The sequence below is a fragment of the Crocuta crocuta genome, unplaced genomic scaffold, assembly GCF_008692635.1.
Source record: "Crocuta crocuta isolate KB4526 unplaced genomic scaffold, BGI_CrCroc_1.0 scaffold496, whole genome shotgun sequence".
NCBI classification, from domain to species: Eukaryota; Metazoa; Chordata; class Mammalia; order Carnivora; family Hyaenidae; genus Crocuta; species Crocuta crocuta.
In genome coordinates this window covers 638,636-664,096 of record NW_027528870.1, presented here as the reverse complement: position 1 = coordinate 664,096, position 25,461 = coordinate 638,636, and the positions used below count along the sequence as shown (strand labels likewise).

The 25,461-nt window shown below is 34.1% G+C and overlaps 1 protein-coding gene across 1 annotated transcript in view; it reads right to left on the bottom strand.

Moving 5' to 3' along the window:
- The window catches only part of LOC144225293 (inactive N-acetylated-alpha-linked acidic dipeptidase-like protein 2), a gene marked incomplete at its 3' end in the record, with an annotated part of 388,961 nt that overhangs the window by 56,871 nt on the left and 306,629 nt on the right, over positions 1–25,461 (bottom strand). Inside the window, exons 4-5 of the mRNA XM_077756473.1 lie at positions 13,664–13,937; positions 2,122–2,241 (exon numbers count right to left, since the gene is read on the bottom strand). Coding sequence (XP_077612599.1) covers positions 2,122–2,241; positions 13,664–13,937 — 394 coding nt within the window. The remainder of the gene's footprint in view (positions 1–2,121; positions 2,242–13,663; positions 13,938–25,461) is intronic.

The window sequence follows — 25,461 nt, the reverse complement described above, 5'->3', positions numbered from 1 at the left end:
TTGGGTAGTTTTTAGGTCACTATGAATTTGTGTTACCTCTCTACTGCTCTACTCTATGTTTTCAAGAGCTATAAATATCAGTGCATTCTCTAGACCAGATGGACTACACAGGTAGCTACTTTCATTTCTTTTAAAAGAGCCAATTATAGACACTGTTTCTAGGCCCCAGGAAAATATGTATGTGTGTGTGCATATATAGATATAGATATTAATATTACATAAATATATAAACATATATTTTTCTGTTCTGCAGACACAGGCCAATCAAAACACAGACATCCCTTTCCTGCTCATTTATTAGATGCTGAGCTTCAAACTCATCTCTCACTTACAGGTTTCTCAGGTGAGTCAGCCACCAGTCTACCATGTTCCCCATTGAAGCCTTCATCACTAGGCTTGCAATGGAACTTCAATTTCTCCAAAATTTCTATTCATAAAATATTCTTACCCCATCATCCTCCAAACCTTTTATGCCCCACATATAAGACATTAAACAATAGTCTAACATGTTTTTAATGTTTCCCTTTAACACACTGGTGTTGGTAGATCAGGTTGAAACACCCACTCATCTATATATCTACTCTAACAATACACATAACAATACACATAAAGATTGCACATTAAAGATTCAGGATGTGACATGAAACTGCATGGGTGTAAATCCTTATTTTTTCATCTAACTAACTGTTGCTTTTTCTTTTCTTCCCTCAGTTACCTCTCCTGTGAACTGAAGATAATTATGGTTCCTACCTCAACAACATGATTATTGTGAAAATTTAAAAAATGAAACACTTAGAAAAGTATTTACCCCATATTACTAACATATTATCTTTAGATGTAACAATAATACAATCATTATTATTATTAATTATTATTATAAATGGCCTCTTTACAACTTGTTTGACTTAAGAGGATGCTCACATGCTGTTGAATGTTCTACTATACCTTGTAATTATACAGTATTCAGCTATACAAATGTAGCATCATTTTCAATATTAAACTGGATATATGTATCATTTCTAAAATCTGTCACATCATTGACGATCTTTATCATCTGTTTTTCTCCCTTTATAATATATTGATTAAATCAGAATCACTGGATCAAAATATGATTAAGTCATTTAATACATATTGACAACTTACACTGCTAAAAACTAATATCACATCATTACACACATATCATATATATCAAACAATGCATTTTCAAGACTACCTTAAAATCTGGCCAATTATCTACTATCAGGCATTGATTTAAGTATAAGGGCATCCATGGAAGGTAATGAAAAAGAGGCACACTTGGTCTCTTGTCTCCTTATAGAGTATACAAACATATTTTTAGAAACTTTTTTTAGATCTAGGAAGCAAAAATCTTTAAGTGTTTGATGAAGAGAAACCCAATATATCTTCAGAACCAGAGAGAGCCAGTGCCACAATTACACTGACCATTCTTTTTTAATAGAAAAAGAAAATGAAGTTAAGAATGAGCAGTAGAGGCTGTCTTTCATGGTGTTCATTATGAGATACTTAGATAGAGCTGCTTTAATTATGTAAATGCATCTAGTGGATAAGTGTTAATAAACTTCTATTTAAATAAAATAAATCAAAATTCTATTTCTCCTTAGCATATTATATCTTAATTAAATTCTTGAGCACAGTCAGTAGCTGAGAAGTTATACAGTTGACAAAATCAATCACTAAGGAGTATAAATCTGCTAGATACTTGTCTAACACAAAGCACATAGTAATTAGTCAGTTTTGATAATAGAAGTTTCACATATGTCCTAAGGAGAGGACACTCTGGCTCTCAATTTTAGCATTCTATGTCGGTATTATTATGTAGAGTATGCCAGTTTCATCAAGGTCCCACAAACTCATCAATGCCTGGCTTCAGGTATCTTCTGTCTCAAGTATTTAATAATGGCATCAACTATTTTTCTTAAAGATTTTAATTTAACATATCGTATTTTTGGAAGTCAACTTCCTGTGATGCTCTCTGACTCGGTGTGCTTCTCTTTCTCCTTCTTTCCTTGTCTCTGCCTCTCTCTCTCTACTCTAAGAGGCATGTAACTCCAACAAAACAAAATAAAATATTCACCCCACCAGCAACAGTCATTGACCAACCTTATAAAGTAATGGCAATTTTCCCAATTTCAGGAGCGCAATCTGATTCGTTGTATTTTTCATTTTTTGTATCCTTTTCAAATCATCTGCATTTCCATAACTCACATCAATGACTTCAGCCTGAAAAAGAAAAGGCAAAGAAAAGTCTTGTAGGAAGAAGTATAGCAAACTGTCCATTTAGAGTGACAAAATCATTCACAATAATTTGTAATAGTCACAGGAGAACTATTTCCACTCTTACTCTGACCTAATCACCACAAACATGATCTTTCTACTTCTATCAGGGTATATAGTTCTTCTGGTAACTTGACACAAAGGTTTAGAGTCATTTGAACTTTGCCCTCTTCCTTCTAGATAAGTTACAAACCCAATTCATCCCCCGAACAGATGACCAAGTTTGGTATATTGCATATTTATGTTTTTGGAATTTGGATCATATTACAAAATACTACAAGATTAATTTCCTTAAAGCCCAAGAACAATTATACCATTCTTTGACTTGAAAACCATGTAAAGGCTCTCAGTTCTTTTCAAAATTAAACAAAGCGATCATGTACAACTGTTCAGGCTGTGCACATATTCAGTTGTGAATGACAAATCCTTGGGTTATGCAAGATACAGCCTGTGCAATCAACCATATGTGCCAATCTAGTAGTCAAGCATTTTATTTTTATTTTTTTAATGCTTATTTATTTTTGAGAGATAGAGAAACAGACAGTGAGCAGGGGAGGGGCAGATAGAGAGCGATACACAGAATCTGAAGCAGACTCCAGGCTCTGAACTGCCAGCACAGAGCCCAACGTGTAGCTCAAACCCACAAACTGTGAGATCATGACCTGAGCTGAAGTGAGGCGCTTAATCAACTGAGTCACTCAGGTGGCCCTCAAGGATTTTAGAACATGATCCCAAACTACACATTCTGTCATATTTCCCACTACCATCCATACAGTTGTCTTATATTCTGCATCAATATCTCTTATTTTTAAGAGTCTCCTTTCATTAATGTTAATACTGTATGCCTTTCTGGAGATCCTAACGGGAATTCTTTGATGTAGTTGCCCCTTTCCTTCTCCTTGAAAAGTACCACATCGAGGGGTCTATTAAACACATATTCTTATAAGCCAAGATGATTCCTTTCAGGTTTGCTTTCTGTATTTTTTATCATTAAAATAGTAATTGTTATGCTTTCCAATGATAAAATTATATGAAATGCACTGTTTCAAACTATACCATCTATACACTGAGGCATCAAGGAGTTAACATTAAGGCATTAAGGTGGCAAACAATGAGAGAATAAAGATGGAGAATCCAGACCTCTAAATTCCCACCCTTCTCAACTGGAACTAATTAGTTTTACCAGTTTTATGCAAAGGGCCTCCACAGAAGACTCATGCGAAGAAACAATTCTATGTTTAGGAGAACATGTGAATACCACCAAGATATCAGCAAATCTGTTAGAGGAAACATTTCTGGCATGGAATATCTCCTTGGCCCTTTCATTCATTTGCATCTATCAAAACTTTACTCATACATTAAAGCCCATTTCAAATGTTACCTACCTGATGAACTGTATTTCCCTGTTGGCCAAGTATATGTGCCTCCTCTACTTTGAACCTGACTCTCTTGAGGACCTCACTGGACTCATATATATCTTTATCTATATCTCTATCTATGTCTATAATTTATCTCTATCATCTATATTTTATCTATCTATCTATCTATGTGTCTAGATTGATCTATATATTTTGTTTTTCCTCAGTGAAAGGTCCATCATCCACCTTTCTCAGCCCTCATCCAGGTGTCCACCATACACTGTTAGCTAACTGTTAGCTACAGTTCATATAATAACTCTGAAAAGTTAAGCTGTAGTTTCAAATGGATTTCTTAAAAAAATCTAGTTGTTAAGAACACTTCTGTCAGAATGGTTTTGGGTTATATTTTTGTTTTGATTAAAATGTGATTAAATCAATGCCTTGTTAATACAATTTTTGAGTTTGTTGATACCATTACAATATAAATAACTGCTTATTTATGACTTTAAAAGCCTAATTAAATAAATGATCACATAATATTAATAATCACATTGGAAAAATGAGAGAATTCATATTATTCATTTCAAAATTTTAAGCTACCTACTATTTATGTGTGATTTAGTGATACCATATTAAAACAGGGATATCCCTCAATTGGTTATATTAATGAACATGTTTTTCATACTTAGGAGAGTTTGGGGGAAAATATGCTGGACTGAGAAGGTGTAGGCTAGACTTTGAACTTTTTATTTGTATACATACCAGAAAGGTGTGACAGTTACAAAAATACCACTTCTGTAAAAGAGATTTTACATCATTGGAAAATAACAATAGCTTGTCTCAATAATGGAAATTTTAATTAAAGAGCTCTTTCATTATCTTTCTTTAAATAGCATATCAATAGAGTCAAGCATTTTAACATTAAGAGGGTTTTTTTTTTCTTTTTTCACAAAAATAGTCCTCAACACAGCATCATTATACCAATTTATTTTGGCTTATGCACTTTGAGCTGATTTATTTTGGCTTATGCATTAAAAATCAATAATTATAGACACCAATGTTCTCATGGTTTGACAGGTGATAATAAAAATGTATCTATTGCCTTCAAAGGATGCCTCTGAATCAGGTCCTTCCTAAAAGACTTCCCTATTTACCTTTAAGCAAACTGAAAAATCACAGCAACAAGAAAGCACATTAAATTTTTCTGAGACACAAATCAATATACAATGATATGATAAAATGTCAAGCCATTTCTTTCCACACATTCTTGTTGCCACAATGAACCTTTTCTTATTGAATGTATTCTGTCACACTAGAAAATCATCCACTCAAACGGTTGGGGTACTATGTTTAATTTATATCCAAATACCAAGGATTTAGTTACATCTGACTAATCTGTTTGGAAAATATCAAATGAACAGGAACCTATGTACTTCTTGAACTATTCATTTGTGTGCACCAATTTTTTCACTGAGGACCTTCCTGACAGATAGGAGGGGATAATTGAGAGATGCAGAATAAAATGAAACTAGTTCCCATTACTTTTAAAAATTTTTAACCAGGGAGAGATATAAAAAAGTCTACACATTAATTTTTATTTAAAGTCTATGTATTAATTTTTGAATAAGAACAAAGAACTTAAAACAACAGCAACAACTAAAATAAACAAACAAAAAACAAATATTTTATACTTCATTAAAATATTTAAAGTACTGAAATGACAACAGAGAGTGGTGGGTCACATAGAAGCAGCTAAGAGAAAAAGTAGAACATTTTAATAATAAATACTAATATTAAAATACAATTTTATTTTGTAGTAAAATATTTGATTAGAAGGAATCATAGCAGACGATTAGCAATAGCAAAAAATCAAAACATTAAAAAGTGATACTCTATTACATTTGTNGAAAAAAAAAAAAAAAAAAAAAAAAATCCTGAGCAGAAGCAACAGAAGGGAATAACTAAGAGCAATGAATAGAATTGCTATGTCCTGTAGTCAGCTAAGTAAAATAAACAGAAGAATCATGGAAATTAACTAGATCAGAGAAGAATATCTTGGGCCATCCGCCTGCAGATGGCTGGGGCTCCACACTAAGGAACAATCCAGTGCCATGTTTCTCTTCTAACTTGAGGTAGCAAAAATTATTCATGCTTATGAAATGATGTATGCTTTGAAACTTTTCAGACTTGACATTTTCAACCAAATCAATCACTCCGGATCCTCTCAGTTCTTTTCTAATAGATTCTGAATGTACAGAATGTTTGAAAAGCATTGCTGCTTTGACTAAAACAGTAATTTTCTACTCAGAGTCAGAAATGGTAAACCCAAGCAGTTCTTATACTGACAAAGTACCATAACATCAGAAGCATTATTCACCTAAATACAAGTTTTACTTCAGAAATTTACTATTATATAATCTAGCTTTGAATCCTCTTCAAATTAGTTCTTATATCTATTACATCCTTGTAAAATCAAAATGTCCCTCCATGTTTACCTCTGTCTTTTCTAAAAGGGCTTATTATGTTAATATTTATGAAGACTTCAGAATTCAGAGATTCCTAGAATTTTATTAAAACTTCCTTTTCAAGTTCACTCAATAGCTTTCCATCATGAACCATCCTTTCCATCTTTATGATATTTCCATCATGGACATCTTTATGAAAACCACACTGTACTGAAGCATGAAATGCAATACTGCTTCCTCCCCTCCTGTGGCAGACATCACTAATCAGACATCATCTTCTCAAACTCTGCAAGATGGTCTTCTAGCTGATCAATAACAATTAGGGGTTGGCATAAGTAGGAAACTAAATAAAATATTTAATATTTTAATGTTAAATGATGATTAATGTTACATAATGATTAGTCATTTAAATCATATTTAGTTATTTAAAATCTTTAATAACTAGAACACAAGTAGTAATCAGTTAAAATGCACTCCTAACCAATCAGAGGGATATGAGCTCATGTGCTGTACTAGTACATTCCCAACTGAATCCAGCACTAAGCTTGAGACACACACACCATTTTGTGGTCTTTGGTGGGAAAGATCAGATGAAGAGGTGTCTTGTCAATTTTATCACTTTTTTTACATGTAATATTTAACTTGCTGAAAAAATTATCTGCTACAATGATATACTGAACATAAGGCTTTTTGACAGGATTGCCACATTTTTATGCTGGAAATAACAAAGAAAAACCAGAGTAGTTAGTTGTTTTGATATACAGTAATTATTTTAAAAATTTGCAAAATGTTTTATAATCTCACATATGATGTACACCCATCTAAAGGATAAGAAAATTAAATGAAAACTATTGTAATACAGGAATTTAACCAAAGTGAAGCACTATTCTGTTAGGATTTTCTTCTTGGGGTACGGATCAGCTAAGGATGGAATTTCAGAAAATTTATGAATGAAGGAAGCTGATGGACCAGTGTCAGTTGCTTGAGAAAGTGGACAGAAGCTCAGTTGGTATTTTGCAACAATTACCCAAGAATGGTTTACATCTGACATAATTTGAGGAAATTTCTTGGAAATAATTTACCTCTCAATCTTCCATCAGCCCTATGTGAAAGGTAAACTTTATCTGACTAAGGAACTTCCTCTTTCAAATAGAAATCAGTAGGAAGTTCTCTACCCCTTACAATATTGTTATTGACTTTTGAGTGTTCTCTGTAGCTCTGGATGGAATGTGTAAGGGGTTTGAAGTGGAAGTTGAGTGCACTGTTTACCCAATGGCATTGTTCTTGGCTCTGTGCACCCTGCCCAAATGTGGCCATGCTGTAACTGGCAAAACAGTTTCTTGCTGAGTACTGAGTGCAGGGAAGTTGTATGCTTATAAAAGGGATCTCATCAGGGGTGGGTGAGGAGGATGGTGGGATTGGTATGGGGATGAGGAGCCTGATATGTAGCATTTAAACATTTTTTTGGTTTAAATATTAGACCAGAATTAGGAAAAGTGCACAGAATTGACTTCTACTAGCAGGAAGAAGCTGACTTGAACCATTCCAGCCACCACTGGGGCACTTGTACTTGGCCTTTTAAGTGGTAGAGCAATATATAACTCAGGGCTTTCCTAGGTGGTTGAAAATGGAAATGGGTATGCATTAGAAGTATGGGTTGAAGCTTGAGCTCTAGGCCTTGGCAAAGTAGAGTTAAGAAGCAGAGTAAGATAAGAGGTGTATAATAGCAAGAGAGAGATGAAGGAAGGTAAGGAGTTCACAGGAAACCCCTGCTATTAGAAAGTTGGAAATTAAGGGGCACTTGGATGGCTCAGTCAGTTAAGCATTTGACTTTAGCTCAGGTCATGATCTCGTTGTCTGTGAGTTCGAGCCCCACATCAGGCTCTTTGCTGATAGCTCAGATCCTGGAGCCTACTTCGGATTCTGTGTCTCCCTCTGTCTCTCTGCCCCTCCCCCACTCATGCTTTGTCTCTCTCCATCTCTCAAAAATGAATAAACATTTTTAAAAAGTCTTAAAAAAAAAAGAAAGTTGGAAATTGGGGCACCTGGGTGGCTTAGTTGGTTAAGCTTCGAACTTTGGCACAGGTCACAATCTCACGGTTTGTGGGTTCAAGCCCCACATTGGGCTTGATGCTGACAGCTTAGAGCCTGGAGCCCACTTCAGATTCTGTGATTCCTTCTCTTGCTCTTCCCCTCACCCCTCTCTCTCAAAAATAAACATTTTTTTAAAAGTTGGAAATTGAACATAGTGCTTTTGAGAGAGACAGAAAGGAAAGGAGGGTTGGGAGAAAGATTGATGTGGACATGACTGTTATGACACGATACAGGGGGAAGAAAGAAAATCAATATTTAACCATTTATGTCCTCGGCGCTAGACATTTTGATACAGAGATTGTATAAATGGTGTTCAGTCTATCTTCAGAACATTCATATTTGGGAAGTGTTTCTGCCCACTTTATAGATGAGGAAACTGGAGTTTAGAATATTTAAATGTCTTGCTAGTGCTCATAGCCTCATAGCAATATTGAGCCACACAGTCTGTAATTACCTATCTGACAGTTTCTCCTATTAGACTGCCAGCTCCATATGGACAGTGTCTAGAGCTTTCTTATTTATCACTTTGTCCCCTGTGACTTGTACCTAAGAGGTACTCAGTATGTATTTGCTGAATGTTGAATGTTTCCTGTTATGAGTGAGACCCAGATGGCTAAATGCTCTATTAGTCACCTAATCTTTCACTATCAAATTAAAATATAAGAAAAAACAAATTAATAATCACAGGGTACTTTATTTAATAAATGATACTCAACTTATTAAGGTAAGGATATTGAAGGAGTTGCAAATTCATTCAAGAGAATTCTTCCTAGAGGCCATGAAAGTAATAGGGCAGATTCTGCTTCTTTTAAAATGAATTAGATAGGGGAACCTGGGTGGCTCAGTCAGTTAAGTGTCCAACTTCGGCTCAGGACATGATCTCACAGTTCTTGGGTTTGAGCCCCATGTCCAGCTCTGTGCTGACAGTTCAGTGCCTGGAGCCTGCTTTGAATTCGGTCTCTGTCTCTCTCTGCCCCTCTCCCACTCTTGCTCTCTTATTCTCTCTCTCTCAAAAATAAACATTAAAAAACTTTTTAAATCAATTAGATTAGCATATTGAAATAATACATAAACCTAAGGGTCAACTTTTCCACAGATCTTTCTAGTTTTGAAAAAAACTGAATTTGCAGTACCCAGTGAAGCGAGATACATTTTATATGTAAGCTACATATTTAAATGCTAGCATTTTATGGAAATTAAAATATAAATTAAATTTGCTAAGAATGTTATCATTTAATTATTACTTAATTAATAAATTATCACTTAATTTGGTAAGAAGTATGCTTTATACTATGTCAAAATAAAAATGCAAACCTAGAATTTTCTGTCAGATAACTCTTAATTATGACTATTCAGAGACCTTAAATTTTTTTTTAATGTTTTTATTTATTTCTGAGAGAGAGAGAGAGAGACAGCATGAGCAGGGGAGGGTCAGAGAGAGAGGGAGACACAGAATCTGAAACAGGCTACAGGCTCTGAGCTAGCTGTCAGCACAGAGCCCGACGCGGGGCTCAAACCCAGAAACTGTGAGATCATGACCTGAACCAAAGTTGGATGTGTAACTGACTGAGCCACCCAGGCGCCCCCTATTCAGAGACTTTAGAAATAACTTAAGTCAAATAAGAACTTTGTAGTCAAACACATTCTCACTAAAAATGCCACGTTTGTGTTAATGAAAAGGGAAAAATGTTCATTGGATTTTAACCACTTAACTGAATTCAGCTATCTTTGTTTCAAAACTTTTATTCCATAAAATAGGCTTTGGTTACCTTTCCCAGGTAGAAGATGTAACCTCTCTAACAAACATTTAAGTATAGATAACATATGTATTCATATTTAACAAGGCATTTCCTCCCTAATAATTAACACTTATTATATTAAACAGAAGACTGGAAGATTACATTCAGAGAATATGATAAAAGTTTCAAATTATGATATATAGTTATCATACTTTAATTTCTGCCATTTAAATGTTTTTATTTTATACCATGTAATAATAATAGCTAAAAGCTACAGAGTTGTTCTAAGTGCACTCAATATGCCCTACCTGGTTTATATCATATATTCCCCGCCACAGCCAATGGAGGCACTATACCATTCCCCTTATACAGATGAGAACACTGAGGCTTAGAGAACTAAAGTAACCAACCCACAGTTGTGCAGCTAGTAAGGAAGGGTGCTACTCTGGGCTCTCTGAGGAATGGGGTAGTGATAAATGTGTTGATGACAATCTATCTTATGCACAGTTAATGAGTTGTTGAAAATAAGTTTCTCCATAAAATTGCATTCTTTGTTTTTACTTCCAAACACAAAATAATACTTAACACAAAGAAAATTTCCAAATCCATAAACTGTATTACAATGAAAACAGATCCTCTGTTCAAAAATATAAACACGGTAGACTCCAATCTTACCAACCTATATTAAATATTAATTGTTTCCTTTGCTTTTCTGCAGCTATGTGGATTTCACAAAGGACAAAAGAAATAATTGCACAGGGATTGCATAAAGCCATATATTCTATTTATAAAACTGACTAGACATTATCAGCATTCACTACCAATGTCTTTAACAGTATGATGATATTATAGTTGATATTTATCTTTTAATAAAAATATAAATCACTGTTTATTCCCTGAAGCTAACCTCACTCATGCTAAATTATTTATGTATCCATTTTAATATGTATTTTGCATCTGACAGGACAACTCTCCTTAGGACCCCTTTACTGACCCACCTGTCATTATGATGGGGTAAACAATGTCACCTTTTAGTGCACAATGAATTACAAAGAAGTTGCAAAGTACACCATCCATCATGCTGGCACTAAGTAGGTTTTCGAAGTAGATCTCAGATATCACAAATGCTGTTTAGACTGTTACCAGAAAGCAAAAATTGGAAGCTTATACAAAATGGTCATATGATGAATGGACATGACAGCACTTCAAACAAAAGGGGCACTCCTCTTCTACAAATAACCTTGTCAAAAGCAAAAGTAGCAGGGAGCTTTGCTGGCACACAGACGAGAATAATTTAAGAAGTTGTTAATGGCTCAGCCTGATAGAAATTCATGCAAACCCAGTGTACTCAAAATCACAAAGTAGGTATGCCTGAATCATCAGCAGCAACCTCTCAAGCTTGATTTTAATTAGGGAATGGTCTGAAGAGATACAGAAAATCACCCACATCCTATTAATTAGAATATGTGAGTTTCAATAATATACTTGTCTAAAACATGTATATAAAATATATGCAAATACTCTATATGCATATAAAATAGTCACCTAGGAACTGCTTTGCATTTGAAAATCATAATGCCAATATAGTTGGGGTTTTAAAAAATCGACATCAATAGATTTATTGATATAAATATTTAAATTATTATGTACTTAGCATAATACATTTGAATTATTAATATAATTCTAAAAATAGTTATCATCGGTGTCTTCATTTAATTCTCATGGTTAATTTCTTCAAATACAAGGTGTTTGTTTTATCCATAATTGCATTTCAGTTCCTCTAACACTACTCCCTTTCATTTAGGCCTTACTGCAAATGTCTACATGATAGCAAAGTTTATTTTTCCCTTTTAATAGCTTCTTTAAAACTTTCTCAATATTTCTTTTTTGAAAAATGGTAATTTTTTAGCATTTATAATGGTAGATGGTCCCAAAATGATGTATGCCTTTATGGACATTTAAGCAGTTCCACAATTCTATAGTAGACCTTGGTTTCTTTCATATGAAACAGGAAAATTTAAACATTTAAACTGATAAGATAAATGTGTAGAACTCTCAGAGGTGTGGCTACATGGGAACATAAAAAACTAACTCAATGGGCCCAGTGGATCACTACAGGCCCATGCTGAGGAAACAGGTACGCAAATTGTAATTTCATGGCTTTTCCATATCACCTAAGTTAAGGAATAATAAATCGAAAAGCAAATTGATGAGGGTGATTCCAAGAACCCACACAAGCTTATGGGGTTTGTCTTGTTCTGTGTTTTGGATACTTTTTGTAATTTTTTTTTTTTAAAGTGAGGAGATGAATCAACTGGAATAAAGAGGGAGCTGGAGATGTGAGGGGTAATAAAGATTTGAAAGTCTGAAAGAAAATATGTGGGGTAACTTAAGAATCTTGACGTGAGGCCAGAGCTTCTGAACCAGCAGAAGAGCGCTGGCCGGCCTCCTTTTCTTTTCATTAACACACAGGTAAACTTCCATCATTGCCTACCAGAAAAAGTATATATTAATCAAATAAAATGACATGGGTCGCACACTAGAAATACCACAGAAATTAATATTATATTAACATGTAATTAATAAGGCTTTCCAAGGTAGTGGTTATATGTGGTCCTTCTCCTAAAATTCAGAGAATGACATAACAGATCCCAGACAATGTAGAACTACCTGTAAATGGACTCTCTCCACCTTCCCCAAAAAATGAAAAGAAAAAAAAAAAAGAATGTATCTGTAAAGTAACTTCAAATGATTTAAATATTTAATATATTAATTAGAGTTAACAAGGTAGATTCTTAAAAATCTGTGCCAATAATTAACAATAATCAGAAACAGTATTATTTCATTCGTTTTAAATGAGGCAATCTAAAGGTTTGTAAAAGAAACACAATGTGCTTTTGAAAATGGTATTTTTACACGGACAGAGACAATTTGCCTATATAAAGGAGATATAACCAAATACATATTGTATCTAACTGGTATATGGTCCTTACTGTGGGCTAAGGTCTGTCCTCCAAGATTTATATATATTAGCTAACAACAATCTTGTAAATGTGCAACTATTTTTATCTCCATTACAGAGATGAGGAAACTTGGCCCTAGCTGGATAATTCACGATGGGGGCTGTAGGAACTGAGATTTGAAACCAGTCTATGTGGTTCTAGAAGCCAAGCACCTCACCCACCACCAAAGAACTGGCTAAACCAGGAATAGTAAAGCAATAATCCAGATCTGGCTCCTTATCTCCTGTGTTCTCCATCAAGAAAGCAGAAGCACTGTATCTCACATCTTGAATCTGTGAATAATCATGTCGATTTTCCTCTTCATTTCTTGTGTGTGTACACAATCTCAAACACCACGGCCTTCACCTCTGTTCTTTCTGTCCATATCCATCCATTAACATTTGCCTCTTCAAAAACCAAAGAATAAAATGAACTTGTCCTACACCAACTAAGCAAAATGTGAATGACTCAGTCACACATTCAACACATTTGAATTAAATTCTTTTAACATGTTTTCACTTTCAAAATATGACAAGAAGAAGGTCAGGCAATCCAAATCTTCCTTCCCCTTCCCTGGCACCTCCACACTGAGAACATTTTAATGGTTACTTTTTTTATGTTACGTCTTGCCAGTTAGTCCAATTTAGATGAAAGCTGTTGTTTTCTAATTCCATTTCACTATAAATGACAGAGACAAATGGTCATATTACCTCGAGAGTTCCTTTGGCAGAATAGGCTGCATATGAGTAAAGCAGATCTTGGCTGCTGTGTTTTCTGGCTTCTTCGCTGCAAGGCTGGCCATTAGGATGAAAGCATTGGCCACTGCTGCTCAGAGTCACAGAGCTGGCAGAAGGGCCTGGCAGATTAAGCAGCACAGAGTAATTTACAAACTGTACATCTTCTAGGCCCAGAGAAGTCCAGTGAGTCTTAATCTTCTTTGAAATTTCTGTGTCATCTTCACTTTTATACAGTTGTACCAAATTTCTGAAAGAAATTTAAAAAGCACACTCTAAAAAAAAAAGGGAAAAATATTCTCTTGAGTTATGACCATTTAATATACGAACAACTATTACTAGATGTAGGATATGAAAGATGAACGGGACACGACACTATACAAGAAACCCACAGTTTGGGAAAGATGATGAGCTTGCAGAGAAATTATACTAAATCAAAGCAGAATGAATTAAGTTCTTAAATTAAGAACTAATAAAGCACCATGGGATTGCAAGGAAGAGAGTGATTAATGCCAACTAGTTCTTTTATTCGTTCTGATCTTTCTGTGCACATCAACACATAATCCATTTAAAACTCAGTTCTAAAAATGAGGTGTCATGCTGGTGAAGACAGTTTTGTATTGCAATGACTATGACTCCATATAGGGATATGATTAATATATAGCTATTACTATTTAAAATGATCTGGAGAGTGATGGGGTTATAACTGAGGATGATGAGATTAGACACAATGCTTGACTAACTAAAGTGTAACAGGGAGATTTCTGGTGGGCTGAAGTTAGCTTGGGAGGCGTGTGGGTCTTTTGGAATGTGAGACATGGGTGTAACCACCCTGACTGGGGAATGCTCTTCCCAGGCATTTCTGCAGTCCCAGGGGGAAACTCCATTATCTATACATTGTATACAATGTTTAGCAAAACAATAGGACACAAAGACCCTTGTTGTATATCTCTGATTTGATTATTCTCTGGCAGACTGTCATGCACCCTTTGTTTTCCCATGCCTGAAATGTACTCCATCTTTACACAACAAGCCAATTAAGATTTGTGATTGGCCTGACACTACAATAAATGAGAATAAGCTTGAGGCAAATGGGGTCTTCTACTGTGAACATTGACCCCAGGCCTTCTCTCTTTCTTAGCAAAGGATAATATTTCATAGGTTAGCACAGGGTTTGCTGGCCATTCGCAGCAAGAGAAAACACTTTTGATACAAATTACGTAATACTGTGAGCACAATGATATGCAATAAAATTGTTATATCATGCTAAAACCAACTACAGATTATCAAATCCATATGGAATTAATTTTTGCATGTACTTGCTGTAGTCTATATATTTATTCCTTATCTTTTCTGTAATACAATGGCACCATTTTTCCTTATGACATCCTAAAAGCCAAATTCTGTAAATATAGACACACACTCACAAGCACGCGCACACACAGATATACACACACATGAGCAGAATTTAGAACAAAGTCAGAAATGGGAAATTTAAAAATAACAATACAATAAAGTTTTGTTTGGGACTGGGATGTAAAGGGACTGGTTCACTTTTGGACAAAAATATATCTTCTTCTAAGAATTTAATTGCTATCCAAAACATTACCTAAATGGGTAGTTCTTAAACAGATAGTGTTTATATTTTTCCCTATACATTATTTTTCTCACACGTATTTGATTCTTTTAGTACTCTATTTATTCAATAACTCCCAAATGAAAGACATCAGGAAAAGGAATAAAAAAATATACACATCAGGAAAAAAATATATATAACATAGAAAAGTAATATATAGTAATATGTAATACTGTATATGACATATAGTAACATGTTATTACTAGAGACCTAAAAGTCTGCTGACATAGTTAAAAGATGGTCTATACAAGAAGATGCAATAATGAATAATTTCCCAATTGTTTTCTAAGGTTATTTCTATTTTTTTCTTAATATGCAATTTGACCAATTATCAATGCCATGTAAATTTTGTAAAAGAGTTGATTGAAAGAATTTCACTTTTTATTCTGAATAAGATGGGTCTGCCTTCTGTTCTCTGTGTGTGTGTGTGCTTGGCAGGAGAGGCTTTTTGTATAATTGGCAAATTAAATTGTATATATTTAAAGTGTACAATATGATTTGATATACACGTATATTATGAAATTATCACAGATTACTACATCATCTCAATATTTACCTTTATGTGTGGGTGTATGTGTTGTATGTTGAAACTAAAAAAAAAAAATTACGGTTATTTATTTTTCAGAGAGAAAAAGAGAAGGCAGGGCAGAGAAAGAGGGAGATAAGATCTGAAGCAGGCTCTTCACGAAAAGCAGAAAGCCAGAGGTGGGGCTCAAACTCACAAACTATGAGATCATGACCTGAGGCAAAGACAGACACTCAACCATCTGAGCCACCCAGGCACACCCCTGTGTGTTGAAATATTTAAGATCTCCTCTCTTAGCAAATTTGAAGTACATAATGCAGTATTATTAACAGTCCTCACCATGCTGTATAGTAGATCCTCAGAAATTATGCATCTTACAACTGAAAACTTGTATCCCCTTGACCAATATGTCTTCCTTTCCCCCACCCCTGGTGCCCTGTCAGCTATGATTATACTTTGTTACTATGAGTTTGTTTGTTGGCTTTTTAGATTACACATGTAAGTGATATAACTCAGTATCTGCTTTTCTTACTCTCTGTCTTATTGTACTTCTCCTCTGAGATATCTTTGTTTTCACAAAAGGCATGATCTCATTTTTTAAGGTTGAATAATATTCTACTGCACATTGATTCTACATTCATCCATACATGAGTACTTAGATTATTTTCGTACTTCAGCTATTATAAATAATGTTGCAATGAACATGAATGCAAATATTTCTTCCAGATACTGATATCATTTCCTTTGGATATATTCTCAGAAGTGGATTTTTGGGTCATATGGCAGTTCTAGTTTTAATTTTTCAAGGAAACTCCATACTGTTTTCCATAATGTCTGTACCAGTTTACACTCTCACCAATAGTGTACAAAGGTTATATTTTCTTCACATCCTCACCAGCATATTTTTTGTTTTTGTTTTTAATAACAGACATCCTTACAGGTATATGGTGGTATCTCATTGTGGTTTTGCTTTGTATTCCCTGATGGTTAATGATGTTGAGCAACTTTCATGGATCTATTGGTCATCTGTATATATTTTTTTGGAGATATGTCTATTCAGATCTTTTGTCCATTTTAAAGTGGACTATTTGTAATTTTTTTTTGCTACTGAATTATATAAGCTCCTCACTGTCATCCACTTTATTTATTTTTACAGTTTCTAATGTTTATTTATTTTTGAGAAAGAGAGAGAGAGGAGGGGAGGGACAGAGAGAGAGGGAGGAAGACACAGATTTGAAGCAGGTTCTAGGCTCTGAGCTGTCAGCACAGAGCCTGATGCAGGGCTCAGACTCACGAACCTGAAAATCATGACCTGAGCAGAAGTCAGACACTTAACTGACTGAGCCACTCAGGAGCCGCCACTGTCATTCACTTTATATCACACATTGGAAAGGCTGCTAGGGGAGATGGCTCCACCAAGAGTTAGACTGAGGTTCAGCCAAGATTGCACTAAGTCCTGTATGGTAAGATAAGGCAAAACTTAAGTACTGGTCAGGATCTGTGATAAGGGTTTTTAACCAAGGGTGGGGATAAATAAATATGAACCCCTTATCAAATATATGATGTGTAAATATTTTCTCTCATTCCACAGGCTCTTCTCAGTTTGTTGTTTCCTTTGCTGTGCAGAAGCTTTTTAGTTTGATGTAGTCTCACTTGTTTATTTTTGCTTTGTTGCCTATGCTTTTGTTGTCATATCAAAAAAAAATTGCAAGGACTGACATCAAGGAATATTCCCTTTGTTTTCTTCTAGAGTACTGCAGTTTCAGTTTTATATTTAAGATTTTAATCTGTCTCAAATTAATTTTTGTAAATAGTGAGATATAGGGGTTCAATTTAATTCTTTTGCATCTGAATTCCAGTTTTTCAACAATGTTTATTGAAGAAACTATTCTTTCCCTATTGTGTATCCTTGCTCCTTTGTCAAAAATTAATTGACCATATATGTATGGATTTATTTTTGAGGACTCTATTCTGTTGCATTGGTCTATTTTTGGTCATTGGATCTGTTTCATTTGTTATTTTTAAAATTTTATGTTTTTATGTTTATTTATTTTTGAGAGAGAGCATATGTGTATACCCACAAGTGGGGTGGGGGTGAACAGAGGGAGAGAGAGAGTCCCAGGCAGGCTCTGCACTGTCAGTGTGTAGCCAGATATGGGGCTCGAATTCAAAAACAATGATGTCATGACCTGAGTCAAAATCAAGAGTCAGATACTTTAACGGATGGAGTCAACCAAGTACACCTTGATCATTTTTGCTTAAACAGATCACATTTTATGATCAGCTTTTATGCCATACCATAATATTTTGATTAGTATAGTTTTAAATCAAGAAATGTGATGTGCCCAGATTTGTTCTTCCTTCTCAAGAAAGCTTTGGCTATGCAGGGGCTTTTGTGGCTCAATATAAGTTTTAGGGTTGCTCTTCTTCTGTGGAAAATGCCATTGGAATTTTGACAGGGATTGCAATGAATCTGTAGAGTACTTTGGGGAATATGTTCATTTTAACAATATTAATTCTTTCAGTCTAAGAATATGACATAGCCTTCCATTTTATTTGTCTTTCTTTCCATTTTTTTTTTCATCAATGTCTTATAGTTTTTAGTATATATGTCTTACTTCATTGGTTAAATTTATTCCTAAGTATTTTATTATTTTAGTGCTATTATAAATGATATTGCTTTAATTTCTTTTTCATATAGTTTGTTTGTAGTGTGTAGAAATGCACAATGATTTTTATATTGATTTTGTATCCCGCAACTTTAACTGAATTTATTAGTTCTAATGGTTCTTTGTGGAAGTTTTATGATTTTCTGTATATATAATCATGTCATCTATAAACACAAGTTTACTTCTTTCTTTCCAATATAAGTAAGTTATGTATGTATGTATGTATGTATGTATGCATGCACGCATGCCTGACTGTTCTGACTAGGACTTCCAGCAATGTATTAAATAGAAGTGGGGAGACTGAGAATTTTTGTCTTGTTCCTAATTTTAGAGGAAAGGCTTTTAGCTCTTCATTGTTAAGTATGATGTTAGCTGTGAGTCTGCCTTTATTAGGTTAAAGTATTCCCTACATACATAATGTAATGAAAGTGTTTATAAGGAAGGGATGTTGAATTCTGTCTTATGTTTTTTTCTGCATTTGTTGAGATGATCATAAGATATATATCTTTCATTCTGTTTATATGGTGTACCAAATTTATTGATTTGCATGTTTTCAGCCATCTTTGAATCTCAAGAGTAAATCCCACTTGATTGTGGTGTATGATCCTTTAAATATACTGTTGAATTCTTTGCTAGTATTTTGTGTGGGGTTTTTACATCTAGGTTCATCAGGGTATTGAACTATAATTTTCTTTTCTTGTAGTATTTTTGTCTACCTTTGGCATAATCTGGCCTCAGATACTGAGTTTCAACTTTTTGGAAGAATTCGAGAAGGCCTAGCATTAATTCTTCTTTAAATGTTTGAAAGAATTCACCAGCAAAGCTATCTAATCCTGGGATTTTCTTGGTTTGGAGGTTTTTGATTACTGATTCAATCTGCTTTCTACTTATGCATCAATTAGATTTTCTATTTTTTCATGATTCAATTTTGTTTGGTTGTATATTTCTAGGAATTTAGCCATTTCTTTTAGGTTGTACAACGTGTTGGCATATGATTGCTCCTAGTAGACTCCTATGTTTCTTTGTATTTCTGTGGTTTCAGTAAATGTCTCCACCTTTATTTCTAACTTTGGGTTTTCTCTCTTTTGTCTTATTTAGTCTAGCTAATGGTTTGTCAAATTTATCTTAAAAAAGAAAAAGCTCTTAGCTTCACTGATCTTTTTATTGTTTTTCTAGTCTCCATTTCACTTATTTCTGCTCTGATCTTTATTTCCTTCCTTCTACTAACCCTGGGATTAGTTGGTTCTTCTTTTCCTAGTTCCTTGGGTATAAAGATAGGTTGTTCATTTGAGATCTTCTCCCCCACCCTTAATGTAGGCATTTATCTCTATAAACCTCATCTTAGAATTGTTTTTGCTACATCCCATAAATTTTGGTATGTCCTGCTTCCATTTTTGTTTATCTCAGGATATTTGTGTTTTATTTCCTTTTTTGCAAAGTTTATTTATTTTGAGAGACAGAGAGAGAGCGAGAGAGACAAAATACCAAGGAGGCTCTGCACTGTCAGCTCAGAGCCCGGTGTGGGGCTCGATCTCACAAACCGTGAGATCATGACCTGAACTGAAATCAAGAGTTGGACACTTAATTGACAGAGTCACCCAAGCGTTCTTTCATTTCATTTTCGATTTCTTCCATGACACATTGGTTGTTCAGGAGTATATTTTTTAATTTCTACATATTTTCATTTTCTACTATTTTCCCTCCAGTTATTGAATTCTAGTTTCATAACATCATGATGAAAAAAAAAATATCTGGTATGATTTCAAACTTCTTAGATTTGTTAAAAGTTGTTTTGTGGTCTAACATATGGTCTATCCTGGAGATGTTCTGTGTGTGCTTAAGAATGAGTATTCTGCTGCTGTTCGATGGAATGTTCAGTATACGTCTTTGAGATCCATTTGGTCTAAAATGTAGTTCACAGCCAACATTTCCTTATTGATTTTCTTTCTGGATAAGATATCCATTATTTAAATTGGGGTATTAAAGTCTCCTATTACTATTGCATTGCTATGTATTTCTGCCCTCAGATATGTTAACATTTGCTTAATACAGGAGTTCCAATGCTGGGTGTATATATAATTGTTGTATCCTCTTGATGAATTGAAACCCATCATATAGTGACCTTCTTTACCTATTTACATACAGTTTTTGACATTCTATTTTGTCTAATATAAGATTGTACAGGTCCTCATTGGCAGATGCTGTGGGTGTACTCAGTAGTAGTAACAGCTGTTAGAGTCTGAGCAAAGGCTTCCGGGAATTTCCTTTTTCTTTTTCTCCCAGGGGAATACTGTGGCCAAGGGTATCTCTGTTAGTGCTGGTCAGCTTGCAGCACCCTTGCAGTGGTGGTGATATTGGTATCTGATGCATAGACACTCCCAAAGCAATCACATAACCAGGGTCTAGAGTGTAAACACTTAGAGAAAGATACTCTTTGGCAAGCCCACAAGAGTAGTGACTCCAGTGGCTGAGCTACAGGTATATACAAAGTCACAGCTATATTCAGGCCTAAATTGCGGGAGCATGTAGAGCAGCTATAGCTCTAGGGTCGAGGACTGTACATGGTTGGGTAGTGGTGGCAGCCCTGGTCCTGTGCAATAGTAGCTCCTTTGGGTGGAGGAGGGACACAGTAGCATCTCCCTTTCTTAAGAATGTGTGGCAGTGATAGCTTTTGGTGACCTCAGTGGTGAATGCTGCTGGTGTCCTCTGAGGATCAGGCCACTGAAGTCCATACCAACAAACAGTATGGAGTCCATTATGAAAGCTCCGGAGAGTCTGTGCCAATGAGGTCCTCATTGGCAAAGACTGCTTGGGTCCTCCACAGAGTTGGACACTGGGAACCACAAAGAAAAGGCCTCTACCTTTCCTCTTAGTTCCTAACCATTTCTGGATGTCTCAGCTAAGCCGATCTCAATCCTGTCTATGCAGTTATTCTTAATTTTGGCTCCACTGTGTTGCTGTATGTTCTTAATTGGACTCTTGAGCCTTCCCAAAGCTATTTTAATTCTTAGATAGCTAATTGTTATTTGTGGGGAGATGAAGGTTGGTATATTCTAGTCTGTCATCTAGTTCTCTAGCTCTCTATCCTGTTCTTTTGTTGCTTTATCTGATTTCTGTATCCCCATCCTCTTTCTTTATTGCTACTATAGTTTTCTCTGCACTACTTGGAGTAGGGCAGGTAAACTAATTGATGTTGAAACTTAATTCAGTTTGAGAATAAAGTTATTTATAAAGATGTATCAATAACATTCTTTTGTATTATATATAGAATTGCAGAACACATTTTATTTATGCACATTTGAATGTATATTAGTCAACACACAAAAAAAACAAAGGGACATTTCAATAGTTTTGTTGTTGTTCTACTCAGTAAATTAATGAGCATGAATCCATACACGAGTATGTAAAATGTTTTTTCTGCTATTTGCTTTGTTGGTCTCCATTCCAAAGTGCTTTATGATACAAGCAAATAAAAAACATTAAAATTTTCAAGATATATATGGAATATAAGATGGCCTTGAAAAGCAAATCAAATACTTCTTTAGGGTTTCAACTGAAGAATTCATAACTTATCCCAATGCTGGAGAATTTCTAAGTATTATTTAGTATTAAGCTAAAATTTCTGAATAGAGAATATCTGCATTCCCTAATTCACTCTGAATTGAAGGAATATATACTTTTTGTATTACAGTTTAATTTTTTATATTGTGAAAAACTGAATATATAAGGAATATATAACATATATAAAGTATAAAGAATAATGAAGGAACAACCCAGGTTATGAGGTATAACATCTCTGATATTATTGATGCCCGTTTGGTACTCTTTATTTATTGGTACCCCCTCCATCTGATTATTTTTTTCTTTTCTGTTGCTTCTCATTGTCTTCTTTGTATAGATTTAATATAAATGTAACAATTTACCCCTTATTTTTGAATATCTGCTTTGATATAGTTGGTATCTTATTTATATATTTCCATTTTCCCCAGATTCATTCTGATATAATTGGTATAAAGCATTGTATAAGTTTAAGGTGTACATGTTAACTTGATAAACTAATTATTGCAAAATGATTACCACTATAGGGTCTGCTAACATATCCACACATCACATAACTATCATTTTGGTTTTTTATTGAGAACATTTAACATCTAGTCTCTTAGCAACTTATAGCATGATAATTATAGTATATATATGTACATACTTCTGTGATTTTTTTCTCACTTAATATTAGGTTTCTGAGATTCCTCCTGATTTATTTATTAATTTCCTGAGATAAGTATTTTAAAATTGTTCCCAAGTTTTCCATTATTATAAATACAAGAACGTTGTTATAATATAAGGAAGAAAGGAAGACGATAAATCATTAGGTAAACTATTTTCTTTTTAAAAGAAGAAAACAAATAGACAAAATTAGAAAATAACCATAGGCACAGAAGAAACTTAAAATAAAAATAAAGCAAAAAAAACCCAAACCCAAAACCAAAACAAACAAACAAAAGAACTATTAGAACCTCTATAGAGCTCGAAGTAAATAAACTTTCCATGAATATCTGGGTGATAGAATTCTTCTTTTGTCCCCCAGCTCACTGCACCTCTTTTTCTGCATGCCCCAAGATTCACCTTTATGAAGCTTTATCAAGCCTTCTGGTTTCTAGTCAGTTTTAGGTTCAGCCAATGAAAAAGGCATGAGAAGAGATTTCCCTCCCCTGCCCAGGTCTCTTCTTCCACCAAAGGCACAGTAAAAAACAGAAACAAAACAAAAACCAAAAGGCAAATAAACAAAACATTCTTGTTTCATATTTCTCTAGGCAAGGAAGGCATGTACATCTTTAGTAAGAAGTGCTAAAATGCTTTACAAGCGTTTTAATTACATTCCTACCTGCTCTGCATGAAAGTTCAGTTTCCTCCATTCCTCACCAACACTTGATGTTGTCTTTTATTTTATTTCATTTTATAATTTTGCCAATGTGGTGAGTGTAAAATTGTATCCCATTGTAGCTTTCATTTACATTTCTATAATTACTAATGAGGATCTTTTCATGTATCTTTGAGTTCTACGTTCCCTTTTCTTTGCTATGACTTTGTATTTTGCCCTTATTTACAGAAGTTTTTTTATATTCTGGATAACCCCTTTTGGGTCATAGATGACACTTATGTTCTACCAGTTTTTGGCTTCTCTTTCATTTTTACTGTCTTGTTTTATGATGAATAGAAATTCATAATTTCAATTTGTATAATTTTAATATAATGCAACGGTTTGCACATATTTTGATATGTTTAAGAAATCCTTGTTAAACCTATGGTAATAAAATTATTCATTTTTCCCCTAAAGTTTTAAGGAATTTGTTTTTAAACATTTTAATGTTTACCTGGAGTGTGTTTGTGTGTATTGGGAGTGGGGTTTGAAGTGGGAATTCAGTATCACCTTCTTTCCATATGAATAACCATTCTAGTATTCTCTTCACTACTTTGTACTTCTGTCATTTATGAATTTCCATATGTGGGTGGGTCTGTCTGGGCTTCCCAATCAGTTTCATCAGTCTTTTTGATCCCTCTCCATTACAATATGCTATTTTAATTATTTTTACTTTCTAATGCATGTTAATATTCAGAAAGGCTTGTCCTCCTATTTCCTCAAGAACATCTTCATTATTTTTTCTCTTCCATAATAATAATGGAATGAGCTTATCAATTTCCTTATCAAGATTGTATCTGAAATTACCTTGAGGCTAAAAATATGAATTAGAGGAGAAATGTCATCCTTACAATAACATAAATATAAGTACTTAATATTTCCAATACCAGTCAATAGTAACATAAAAATGTTTTAAAATGAAAATATTTTTTCTGCTCGTTGCTGATACAGAATACTACTCTGTTCTTCTATCAAATCATCCTGCTAAACTTCCTTATTAATTATAATATTTTCCTTCTTTGAGTTTTCTACATAAAAAAATGTTATAAGCAAATAATGAAGGTATTGTTACTTCCTTTCTAGTCACTTATAGATGTTATTCCTTTTTTATTACTATGCAGATTAAAACCTTCATAAAATATTTAATAACATATTTAATAAGGCATGATAATGGTCATTTATTTACTATTCCAAATATCAGGTTAAGGATATTCCTTCCATTCTTATTTTGATAAAAGATGTTTTATGAATCAGTATTAAATTTTATCATCAACTCTGATGCATTTATTAAGACCATCATATTATATCCGTTTCTTTAATATGATGGATTACATCATTCAATTTTTTAGCATTCAAACTTGCATTCCTAAAATTAACTCACTTAGTAGGATGCAGTATCCGTTTAGGCTATTATGTAATTTATTTTGCCAACATTTTATTTACAATTTTCATGTCTGTTTTTAGAAGTAAAGTTGGTAGACAGTGTTCCTTTCTGACATCATTTCTATCTGATTTTGAAGTTATACAAACCTCATAAAATGAGACAGAGTATTCTTTCTTGATCTGTTCTCTGGGAGAACTTGAACATGATTATAATTTTTGAAAGATACAAAGTATTCTTTAACTAAACATTGTCTATACTAGATGTTCTTATGAGAGAACTATGAACTGCCGATTCAATGTTTTTAATGCTGTAAGAATTTTATGCTTTCTTCTTTGAATCAGGGCTCTTCCACTGCTCCCTGTGCCACCTGCTATTAATCCTCAAAGTTCTAGGGTTTTGGTTTCATCACCTGCTACAGCACCCTTTCCTTAGATTTGATCCTTTTGGTGATTCCTTATACTATTCTATTAACTCAGGATAGTGATGTTTTTAAAGGAGATATTTTATAATGTATACAGAACCTATCTGTTTTTCAGAATATCTATTTTTAAAAACTACCCAAAACAGAAATGCACTACCTTGAGTACCCAACTTCCACATAAAGACATGATTTCTTTGGAAGTACAGATTGCTATTCCCAC